This window comes from Anas platyrhynchos, chromosome 9, assembly GCF_047663525.1.
Source record: "Anas platyrhynchos isolate ZD024472 breed Pekin duck chromosome 9, IASCAAS_PekinDuck_T2T, whole genome shotgun sequence".
Lineage (NCBI taxonomy): Eukaryota > Metazoa > Chordata > Aves > Anseriformes > Anatidae > Anas > Anas platyrhynchos.
The window spans coordinates 7647477-7660364 of NC_092595.1; the positions used below are offsets into that span (position 1 = coordinate 7647477).

The 12888-nt window shown below is 35.2% G+C and overlaps 1 protein-coding gene across 2 annotated transcripts in view; it reads right to left on the minus strand.

Annotated features, from left to right (window-relative positions):
* The window catches only part of PEX5L (peroxisomal biogenesis factor 5 like), a 107295-nt gene that overhangs the window by 21599 nt on the left and 72808 nt on the right, over positions 1-12888 (minus strand). For both annotated transcript variants that reach the window (XM_021275771.4, XM_027464516.3), the window contains 4 exons: positions 8932-9043; positions 6116-6325; positions 4894-5020; positions 3653-3749 (listed from right to left, as the gene is read on the minus strand). In XM_021275771.4, coding sequence (XP_021131446.1) covers positions 3653-3749; positions 4894-5020; positions 6116-6325; positions 8932-9043 — 546 coding nt within the window. The remainder of the gene's footprint in view (positions 1-3652; positions 3750-4893; positions 5021-6115; positions 6326-8931; positions 9044-12888) is intronic.

Below are 12888 nucleotides of genomic sequence, written 5' to 3' on the forward strand. Positions count from 1 at the left end.
AAATCAAACATCTTGCTGAGTATCACACAGCAATGCTTATCAACCCAACCTGTAATCTGATCAAAGAAAAAAATATCTGTTTTTTCTTGACACAAAAGTGTGTTGATAAACATTAATTATGTTCCTAGCCTTTTCACTATTTATGAGTTGACTCTTGCAAAATGTTTAACTACATCAGCTTTTGCACCTTTTGCTTCTAGTGACTGTAATTGCCTTAGGTCAAGGACAATACCATAAATCATGATGTTTAGACTGACTAGTACTGGAGAAGGGGAGAGAGTTTGTTGATGCAGTTAGAGAGCTGAGGAGAAAGAGGATAAGAAAGAAGTACAGAAGTTCCCTCCTCTGCCTCATATCACAGCATACACATTCTCCCTGCATAATCCCCACAGAAATACACCTTCTCCTCCATTAAATGCACATCTGCTCTCAATCAGAGGGGAAAAAAGAAGTAATTAACAAAACCCATATAAGCTAAATTTGCATATAGACAATGCAGAGTCATATTCTGAGTTGTGATATCCAGAAATGAAAAACCCCATGTGTAACACACATGCTGCCTTTTGCTAGCGCAGGAAGAGAAGGGATGGAAATGGAGTGCCAGCACTGGAGAACTTCAGCTCTCCAGCTGGTGATGGACTGGGACTCTGCAGCTGCGACCCTAAAGGGGAGCCCAAGGTGTAGTATGGGTCGGGGTGGAATGGGTATGTCTGAGGCACGGAGAGCCTGCATACACTGTGGTTTGATATGCTCACCGCTCTACAGCGGAGGTGTTGTAGTTGATCACTGGCTGCTGTCTTCAGGAACAAAATCTTCCATTCCAATACATTTGCGCGGTTTCCTGCACCTGTAGTCTGCTTATGTGCTATTGGACCTTAACTGTTGGTGAGAGGCTTAAATTATAGTCTTAACTTTTCAGCAGGTCTTCAAATAATGAGCTAAATCTGTCCCTTGTAACTTAATTTTATTAGAGTAACTGGCACATCCAAAAAGAGACAGGCCATTTGTCTTACCATATGTATCTGGGAGAAGAAGGGAATAAATCACGCATTCTAAAAATTGCTGCCCAAAACTGCACATTTCTAAGATTTACAGGCTTTGAGATACACCTTGGTCTAAGCGTAGAGATAGTAAAATTAGGTATAGTTTGTAGTATGTCGAGGTTTCTTGTGTATGGATTCTGAGTGAGCAATGAGGCCCAAGTTTTAAATTGTATTTTGAGAGTTAAAACATAAGCAGAGTTTATGCATATACATTTTAACATATTATCTCCCTCTGTAGTTTGTAACTGTTAGAGAGAAAATAAACCTTCAAAAAAACCCATCACTATAGGATATGTTGTACCAATAAAACCGTAACAAGGAACTTTCTGGTATGGCTGATAAAAGAATGAACAAAGATACTTGGGCCAATACAGCTTAAGAGTTACTAATAGGAAACATATGATGTGAGCAGAATACTAAGAAGGAAGTTGGCCACATCCAGTGACAGCTACCATGCTATTGCCCTTTCCAACATTCAGAGACATTTCTTCCTCATTCTATGATTCTTATTAATTCAAAGCTTGTCTTTGTGATTTTGTATGACATAAGCACTGGTAAACACAGGATTTTGTTAAGGAGATTGTATAATTTTAAAGAAAATGTAACCTAGTTGCTTAGTATTTCACTTTGAGGAACTAAATCTAATGTCAAAGATGAGTGATAAAGGCAATTGTCTCAGCAACTGCTGATGGCTAACTGCAGCAAGTTTGACAAGATGAAATCTTTAGGGTATGACAAAATCTGTTGCATATGCAAAGGTTACCCTTAAATGAGATTGACAAGATCTATAGAGGACAAAGAATGGTAAACATATGCTTTGATAAAAGCACTACTAGTATGATTTCTTTTACAAGCAGATTAAGAACTCTGTCAAGACAGATGAGCCTGGTTGTTAGGAACTGACAACTTTGACAGTCCAAGTATAAGCAGGATGAAGCACTATTAACTACCAGGTCAACCTGAGTGGATCATGAGTTTGAAAAAAAGGAGCTTATGAGAAAGCAAAACAAAACATGAAATATACCAGAGCATCAGATAAGAATCTTACTCTGCTTCTCTTTCAAGTTGGCTGATTCAATTTAAGATTTTTAAAATTTTGAAATACCATCCATTTTATAAAATAGCATGGAGACTCAAAGGATTGAATCTGTACTGAATTAAAAATGTGAATTTTTGCTTCTGCGGTTATTCTAGTAGAATTGGAAATAGACAATATAAACTAGAGGTGCTGTATTTGCAACTGTTTTTACAGAAAGCCACAGAATTAAAATCTGTAACTGTCTACTTGATTTAAACACATCTAGGTTAAACATAAAGATGGCGTTTAGATCTATTAGGCTGAGGAACAGCCTCCTAAAAAGTGGTTAGGGGTACTTGAAGAAAAGATGGACAAAGCATGTGAAAAGATGCTGTCCATCTAAAGTGGATATTATGCAACAGATCTTTTCCATTACTAAGATGTATAAGTATTGTACAGAATGAAAAAAAAGATCGTGCATTAGAACTAGTTAAACTTTCCATGGGAAAAATAAAAATTGAAAAAAAAATCCTGTTTGTAATGTAGAAATGGCAGGAAAGCAAAGGAGACTTTTTCTCTTTTTCCCCTAATGAAAACATAGAAATGAGTCTTGATAACTAGGTTCTATTTCTGTTTTCTGCAAAAAGTGGTGCATGATCTCCAAAAAGGACATTTGTCATTTTGGTGTCTCATTTTTCCATTTTCAAATGGGACTATTAATTTTCATTAATTTCCAGATATTACATCTAACAGAAAGGTTTTGAAGTGCAGGCTTAAATATAGCTGTAGAAAAATTGAGAGAAAAATTGCTTTCAACTATAAGTGAATCCACCAAACAACTTGCTCTCACCCCTGCCAGTAGCATTGGCTGAACTTGAAAACTTTCAGTTAAGAAATAAAAAACTGGAAATAAGGTGTATAAGCAATCTGCACTATATGAATGCATATATAAATGTATATTTGTACATATATATGCATATACACACATATAATGCCATACGTCTTTAAGTAATTTCCATAAGGACCTGTTCAATATACTGTATGCCAGTGGAACTGGGCAAATCTACAGACCTGCACCCCAGAGCCCTCCTTACTGGAGTTCATTTTCTGGCAGAAAAAGTCCTGTGAACACACTGTTTTCCCACATGTGGAGATAAACTACTAATGAATGTTGGCCTAATGGTTCTTTCCTGTATTCCTTTGCCACTTCCCAATTCTGGATATTCCTGGTTGACCAAGAGACCTTGAGAAAAGCTATATGACAGGAACAGAGAACCATAAGAAGTTTGATTTTCAGAACTGGAGGAAGGGAAAGAAGATACTGCTGTAAATTATAGTTTGATGTGTTTTTGTACAGGAAGGTCACACAGTTCACTGCAGTGTTAAACTCTGAATGTTTGATATGCTGACAGTTATGCTAATTTTGTAATATACTAATTTGGAAGCTGTGTGAAGATTCAGCTGTATGAGGCTTTTAACTGATGATCCTGAAAATTTCCCTTAAATAGTTCTTTCAGCATGTGAACAGTTAGCCAATGAGACAATTCCTACCTGCCTTTTTAATGTTACTAAATCTACCAATTCTTCTTACCTGTATTGCAGGTGCAAGTTCTAGTTCTGATGTTGAATCAGCGTCCAAGGCACTCTTGACATTAGTCAGCTCAGACTGTGATCTATTTTCTGTGGACCTAGAAATAATGTATTTACATATTCATCACTGCAGACTAAGATGCTCTGCCTTATCTATTTCAGGTTCATAGGCTCACACAGACTAATTAGGTTAACTCTTTTAACTTAATTGTTTAACTTGGAGATATCAAAAGTGCCTGGACCCTTTTCGGTGTTCCTGCTATTCCATTTTTCAGTTCTGTGCAGACAATAGTAATGCAACAAAACAGAATCAGGCCTGATTCACCAGTAAAGCACCAAGCACATATGGGCATTAAACTTGCATAATGGAATGGAGACCTTGCCTGTAACACTACACTTCCATTTCATAGAAATGCAAAATGAGGTTTAGGCAATGACACAAGAATGTAACTGCAGTCAGTGTCTAAGAATCAACAACCACATTGCAAGACTTCATCCTGGCTTATGTGCCTGTTTGTGCCACGAGATCCTATTTTCTTCCTTAGAAAATGAAGCCCTGTAGGCTAAAATCAGGTTAACTGAGCGAAACTCTTCTGTAAAGTTCTAAGTTAATGAAACACTCAGCTAAAGGGCTGGTTAAGACACTGGATGAGCATCAGTTGGTCATGAATCTGCTTCTAGTGTATGAAAATGATAATCATGGTCGTGCATAATACAGCGAATCAGTGTTGCTTACATACCAAGAAGACAGCAGAATTAATCTACGTGACCTGGTTCTAAATGCAAAGCCCAATTCTTCCCTCTTTTACATCCTTTGTAGTTTTAGTAGAACTGCGTGGAAGAGGTAATAGTTGGCTTAGATATTTTTTCTTGCCTCTTCCACACAGAAATTCTGCCCTCTTGATGGCAAAGAAATTACACTGGGTATCTAGTGACTGTCAAATCACTGCAAAGTATCTTTTTTTTTACTAATTTTACTCCCATCTGTAGTCTTTTGGATCACTGCATCCCTCTGTGGAATTTTCACCACTATCTATTTAGCAACTGCACCTGCTATTCTTCACAACATTAAAAATTGCTGACAAAATGTAATTTTATAGTGTATTTGTTTATGATACATTGTCCAAAATGTCTGCTTGCATACTTTCAATGTAATCCTAACAGATTTAATAATATGACTTGTCATCGTTAATTAAGAAAGCTAGACTGGAAATATTTTTCTCAGAAAAGCAAAATTTGTACCATAAAAGCTCTTTTGATGGAGCTCTAGATGATGATGATGTTCGTTCTGCCGAAGGGTGGACTTTGCAGCTCCTCTCTCCGTGAAAGTTGACGTCATCCCATTTCTCTAGCTGTGTCTGAATATCAACTGAAAGATAACAAAAGATATGAACCTATCAAAGAAACCATTGTTTCTTGAATTAATTCCCCTGTGTTAAATACAAGTTTAGAGGAAATTGTGCAGCCAAGCCACTGAAGACTATTTTAATTACGGTCCAATAGACAGAAATGTTGTGCACCTTTCTAGCTTATATTCTGTAAAAATACATTTGAATTTGCAACATTTTTCTAAATCATGATTTTTAAGGCCACTAAAAGCAGATTCATGTTCAGAATGCCAGTGGAAATCTTGATTTAAAATTATTGGTTTGCATGCAATTTAGATCTGTTGATAAAATTATACTGATAGGAATATATTTTAATTTCTTAATTGTATTCATATTGTATAAATAAAACTTATTTTGGTGACTGCCATTTACAAATAACTGTATAGGCAACCAATTGGATTCACTCATATGTTGGACTTGACTTGCAAAAATGAGATATTCAGCTCCTGTTTGATGATAAAGTTATATAAAAGAAGTTCTATGTTGATGAAGGGAAAATTTGCTACCTTGGTATAAATTACATTTACCTTGCAAATTTCTCAGTTGCGGTGCAAGTAATTTAGTTTGGATGGAACTAAATTAAATTCACCTTTTTCAAAGCTCATCTATAGATCATGCTTGGCAGGATATTGAGTTGTATTCAGGTTTTTTGTTCAATCTGTATAAATATAGCTCTTCTGTCCAGAACTTTTTTTTCTCTGGCATGCATAGGTGAAACAGTACTTAAAAATTATTGTGTATTTCTAACATATGCAGATCTGAAAAGGACACCCAGTGTGCGCTGTTTCTGATCTGTGCCCTTTATTGGTTTCTCATGATAGCCTTACAGATTTTTCTACCATTTTACTGATCCTGACTTTTCTTTTTGAAAAATCCACTCAGAACTTTATTTGCACACTTACTAACAATACGTATAATGATAAAGGTAAAATGTTTACACAAAGTTAAGTTTACACTCCCTGCTAAAGTGCAGTGCAACGAAAATTCAGATCTTGCTCATTGTTTTGTGCCAGTAAGGAGGAGAAACTTGTGTTAAGCATGGCTATGTAACACTGATATCATAGCTATAATCTTACCTAAATCTAGTGAAGACTTGTCTGAAACTCTGACAGTCTGGACTTTCTGCTCAGTGTCCACATTGATAAGGTCAGGATTGTCTGTCTTCTTTCTGTGGGTTGAAGCTTTTATGCCTTCACCTCTTGATGGATTCTCTGATTTCTTTGCTTTGTTTTGGGTTTGTAAGACAGGTTCACTAAGATCCAAGAGATCCAAACCTGTTGATAACACTTAGAGACAAAATGTTAGAATTCAATGTTAATTCAAATAACTCACATTTGGTTGGGTTTTGTTTGTTTGTTTAATTGGAAAAATAATTATTAAGTTAATGTATTTTCATTTGGCTATAGTAGATGTGTATTTCCTGCTAAAGAGGACGACCAGCATACTCAGATACGACTAGTGATCCCAGGTGCTTAACTGGATGCAGTTGTTTAAAAAAGCCTGATTTGCAGGAATGGCTTTTGCTCTGAAAATCTTCAAAACATCCTCTTAGGTCTTAGTCCACAGTTTTTCTTATGTTGTGAAGGTTCCCTGTACAATTGAGTTTTTAGATTAGATTTGGCTTAATCTTATGCTTAGCAAATACTGGTAACAGCTGCTTAGGTTGTTGTGTGACATGCCATTAAGGAAAAAGCTGATGAATAGACAGTTTTCTCTAACATGTCACATTCAGAGTCTAATCTAATTCATTGCTCATTAAACCATTAATCCATTTGTGGTACAAAGGACACGGTTTAGTGACCTGACTCAGTAGGTCAGGTTGATGGTTGGATTTGGTGATCTTGAAGGTCTTTTCCAACCTAGATAATTCTGTAATGCCATGGTATAAGGTAAAAAATATTCTAACCTTTGTACTTTGAGTCTGGACAAAGCTTAAAGACTACAGAGGGAAGTTAGATGTTTTGTTCTTGTAAATTCAGTGAGAGTTTGACTTCTTTCAGGTTCTACTAAAAACTGTAGTCTAAAATGTATTTTCTGTTATTAATTTAAAAGAATTGCATATAAAATCAGGTTCCATCACACATATTAGAACATTTTGATTGACAAAACAAATGTAATTGTGAAGTTAACATGAAAAATTCTTTCTAAATTAGGAAAGGAACTGGAGAAAACAAGATACCTTTGCTTTGCCCATGGTTAAAGTTTGGCAAAAAGCAATAGATGCCGCTATTCTCTGAAGCCTCTGTCTGTCAGTGATGCAGAAAATATTAAAAAAAAAAAGGTGAGAAAGTACAGTTGTGCTAGAAAAGCTTCAAACAAAGGAAGGTCTAGCACCAAGAATATGATCCTAACAATGAGAGAGCTGTGCATCTATGCATGACTGAAAAAGGGCCTTAGATTATGACAGTAAAGATTTTTGCTGTGCTGGATGAAACAGGGTGCAGAAGAGTATAGCACAAAAGACAATAACATAATATTTTCTTCCTGCAAACAAATCTGAGTCGCCCCACATTTGGCCAACTTTTTTGGTCAAAAATGAATAATTATGGTTAGCATTTTTTTCTACTGTTGTTGCTGTTTGTCCTTTTCAAGATAAATATTAACTATAATTAGAAATTCTATTGCTTGCTCTGTTAAAAGCCATATCATTGTATAAGCCAGGCTTCAGTCCAAGTTTCTCATTTATAAGTTGTTTGAAGTATAATATTGGAAATTCACACAAAAGACAGGAAAACTCCCTCCTCTGCATTTTCAGTTTACAGGGGAAATGTTTTTGACATATATATTAATGTTATCTCTTGTGCTTTATCTATCTTGGTAAATCACCAGATTTCATCAGTCTTCACAAAATAAAAAACTTATAAATAAAAATCTGATTAAAATGCCCCAAATCTAACATATTCAAGGCAGATATAGGATCTTACCCAGACATAAGATACTTATTTTTTTCAACACCATCTTAAACAACTTGAAAACATTTATATTAATCCCTGTAATATCTGTAGCTGTATCAAAGGAAAAAATACTATTTACAATTGTTAATTTAATTCAGTGTTCCAGATTTGCTACTAGAAACCGCATACTGCTTTAGACACATTAATTAGATGTGAAGATAATCACCCAGCTGTTAATTAGTCATTTAGTTATTTTAATAATTTGGATGTATATGGATTTTAATTAAATGACTTCTAACGAGACAAACCATTTTATGAGACTGCAACAGAACATAGTAGCACTATTGATTTTATGGTATCTCAGTAAATCAACTCAGATGCTTAGATTACCTTTGCACAAACACTGAATAGGAGACTGCCAATTTCTACAAACACATCCAAAGGACAATACACTTTTCTTAATTCAGAAGGCTTTCAGGATTTCTTCTTAATTATCTGCTTTACTATCTCACCACAAAACAAATCAGACAAGAAATTTCTTGGATCCTTTCAGTACTGAAGTTTCTGAACTCAAGTCTGGATAAACTGTTTTGATCTCTCTTCCCTTTTTCTCAGACATCCACATCTTTCTAAAGAATGGGTTTGGTTAAAACAAGAGTGAATGTGGCTTATCCATCAGTTATATTTTTGTAAAAACGAAGATTGAGAATTTGTCGATCTGCTATGTACTTCCTGTTGAAGTTCCCTTTAATTCAAGCTCAGAGATCTGCTGGAATAAATATGATTTGGATCACATCAGATTTGCCCTGAAATGTAATAAGCAATATTTTTTTCTAGTAATAGATCAAACAATTACAATTTAATATCAGTTTATAATTTTGTGCAAATAGTATTTGTTTACAAGAGACTAAAAGAAATTACTTGATAAAATGTACCACAATTAAAATAAAACTAAAATTATTTCTCTCTCGTGAGGGATGGTACAGAATTTTGGTTACCTGCAGTATTTGATGTTACAGGCCTTGCAACAGCTTCTGGTTTAGCTTCACAGAGAAAGTCATCAATGGAGGGGCTCAGAAGTGGCCTGCTTTCTTGCTGCTCATTCACCAGCTGACAACAAAAAATCTCAGGATCACAGAGTGTTGTTGGAGTACACAATTTGAACAAATAAAACATTTTTGTACAATATCATGTGCTTTATTTTAGATTGCTAGAGAGTCAGAGATTGTAATTAAATATACAAATAGCTCTGGGCTTAAAATTAAAAAAAAATCAATGTAGTCACTCTCTTGGGGCAAAATTATATTCTAGTTTTAAAAATTGCACAAAAATAAAGCAGCAAGGTGATTTCATTCATAGCAATTATTGTAATATATTGCTCCTGGGCTGAAGTATGCAAGGTCTGATGTAACTCCCTTCAAATCAGTGGGTGAAGTTGGCCTTCTCTGTCACCAGGAGACTAAGCAGGGCATTTTTAACATTTGGAAGTGGTCTTGTTTTCACCAGTAACATGCCTCCCCACAGAATTCCTACAACACCATTCCATCTAGAAAATATGCATTAGCCCATTAAACAATAACCTGCTGAGATGGAAAACACCTCTCTGCAATACAAGGACATATGAATGACAGTGGATGGACTCTGGTGAATTTATGAAATTCCTGCATGAGTTTTGACTGTGCGAAGACTCATAATTTGTATTTTAAGCAGTTTTCTCTTTTTATTGTAATTGCAGGAATGTATTGTTTTTCTGCTACCTAAAAGAAATCTCCACGTTACAGGCTTTTCATGTATTGGATATTAAAAAACCTAAACAGTAATAAAACAGTCTCATAAATAAATGTCTCCTCTCTACAATCCCTCTCCGATGGCAGGATCAAAACCTACGTTGTGCTGGATGGACGTCTGATGGTATGGCCTGCATTTGATTTATCTTTAATAATATGAATACATGTTTTTCCTTTGTTACTTTCATCTGGAGCACTTTCAGCTTCACCTTTATTCTCTCTCAGCTCCGTCTCTCTGTCCTGTTTTTGCTCTTTTTCCACTGTTGTAATTTTGAAATGTTCTCTGCGTATATTTGAACTTTTAAATTGAGGATGCTAACATGGTCTAAAACTGGTAAGAAAAGTTATCCTAATTTGATGTTTATTAATTACTGGCATTTAGCTACTGCAGTAATGGGGTTGCCTCTACAGCTCCTACAAGACAACAGCTTAGATTCACTGTTTGTTACTTGGTATTCCAATGTCTCAAGAAAATACTGGAGACTATAATTTTGATGGGTCAAATATTTAAGCTGGCACCTAAAGCTGACTGACTGTATAATATAATATTCATTTGCCCAGAATCTGGCCTGTAACATCATTGCTATATGAACTAGCAATTTACACAATTAACGTGGAAGATTGCTTGCCCAACTGTGTGTAGCAGAATGTGCAAACTGGGAGCACTTCAGAAATCTGGCAATGACATTGTTCCAAACTCTAATTCTGCATGTGCTAGACCTAGACTGCAGATACACCTTACAAGCGGAATAAATAATCTGTTTTTACAACTATCTGAATTGATTGGTCATACTGCTGTCTCATTTATCACACAAATGTTACTTGCTTAATTTGTTAAATCTCAACACCTGTTTTGAAATTGCATTTATACCAACTGCACACCTTTGATTTTTATTAAAGGTGGCTTTACATTGCCCACATTATCTCTAGGTGTATACTTTTGCCTAATACTGATATTTAAGACTTAAGAGGACCTAGTACATCTCTACGCTATATATGTATTTTTCTGTCTGTGATTTGGTGATTGTATCTATTGGTGAAAAAATAAGGGTGGATACCTATTTAATCCTTGTCCAAACTACTTTCAATATTTTAAAAGTTTTTCTATGACCAACTCCACATATCAGCAAAAATTGTTCAAATACCTTTTCTCCTAGGAACTAGCATCAGTAACAGTGGATGCAATTTTGCAGTGAATTGCATGTTCTGGTGAACATAACATCCAGCAGAAAGATTGTAAAAGTCTATGGATCAGCTGGATCTTCAACGATTTATTTTGTGATGTGCTAACAACATGAAGAAAAGTTTTACATTATTTGGAGGGAATAAAGACGAGGTTCCATAGTAATAAGTGTAAATGTAAAAACTTCATAGGAAACACTGGTTCTGTATCTATATGAGCATATCAGAAGGGTACACTATCATGTAGGATTTTGATGCTGTTTAAGTTTTGCATTACTTTCCATGAAAATTTTCTTTAATAGGAAGGAGGGAAGGAGGGAAAGCAAGAAGGAAGGAAAGAAGGGCTAGAACAAAAAAGATAAAAACCTGAATTTCTCCAAGATTCAGCCAAGTATGAAGTAGCAGATGTCTTTTTTTTTTTTTTTTTTTTTTAACTTTTCCAAGGTGGTTATCACATCACCAGTCATTTCTTTATTATGTTGTTTATATAATGATGACCAACCCAGCCACACGACTTCTTAGTTTGGTACCAGAAGTGTATTGATAAAATTCTACCATCAAACTGAAAGAGTTAGGCAGATATCCACTTCTTCATAATCAGTTTTACCAGTGAACACCAAGATTTGATTTTTACTAAACTATGCCTTTGCAGTGCACTTGCAGCATTTTTATTTAATTAGAAAACAAATAAATTCTTTTCTGATTCTGTCACTATGTGAACATATACACTATATTAGAGATGGGCCATCCAGATGATCAGAGGAATAAAGAACACATTTTACAGGGACTCTAAAAGAAGTTGACTTGCTTAGGCTAACAAAATGAAGATTGAGTAAGAATATAATTATTATTCTTGTATATATAAAGAGAGGGGCTGGATGACATTGGAAGTGGAAAACTATTTCAAAAATAAAAAAAAATTGGCATCTCAACTGGCCATGAGTAGGTTTGGTGTGGAAATTAAAAGAATTTTAATTCTAACTATCACAGCAGTGAATTGAACAAACAGTATAATTTTTAGGATTGGGGGACAAAAAAAAAACTAGCTTTTTAAGGTGGCATTTGAAAAGCTTTCTTCATGGCTGGTTTTGAGAAGTGGGCAATGACCCAGAGGATTCCTCCCAGTAGTGTCCTATGCTCCTATGACTAAGAACTGAAAGCTGTAGGAGTGCCTTTTTAAAAAGAATTGTGCCTGTGAAAAAGTGTGCTTTCAAATGAAATATCTGGGTTGAAAAATGAAAACAAATACATGATCAAGTCTACTTATTCTCAATATATACAAACTACATAGCAATAAAACATATTGGAAAAACGTTTTTGATGTGAGGCAGGTATTTCATGATGAATCAAACCTTAAGAGGTTAAATAGTGCTGTGAGTGGACTTTTTGCAGCAGTTAAGTAGTCAGAGGGGCAGTTTGTGACATTACTGTGTATGCAATGCTATTTGGTAAATCCTTGGTCTCACACTTTAAATTTCATTTTGCTGTCTCATATATTGTACCAAATTTATCCCTCTTTTAACTCTACTCAAATTATTAGAGTTATATCAGGCATGAATTTGGAGTAGTGTTATAAAACATTCATGAGATGAAAACTATTATCTATATTAAAGTAATAATTTATGGTTCTCAAGCACCTTTCAGGGTGAATATCACAGAATGCTTTAAAACATTGATGAATCAAGCCTGGCACCACCACGGAGCTGAGAAGTATTATCTCTGTGTTGCAGACAAGAGAAGCAAAGTGAAATTAAGAAAGCCGACCAGCACCATGCAGTGCTGGAGGAAGAGGCGCTGGGAGTGAGAGCCAGGCTGCTGGCAGTGCGCCACCACGTAATATTTATGTGTGCGATATTTGTACACACGCCAGGCTGTATAGACTCAGACTGTAAAATTATTGATTTCTGAGTACTAATTTAGCCGGTGAGTACCATAAATTCTCATAATGTCTCTAAGAACTTAATTTTTCTTTACGGAATCTATTTT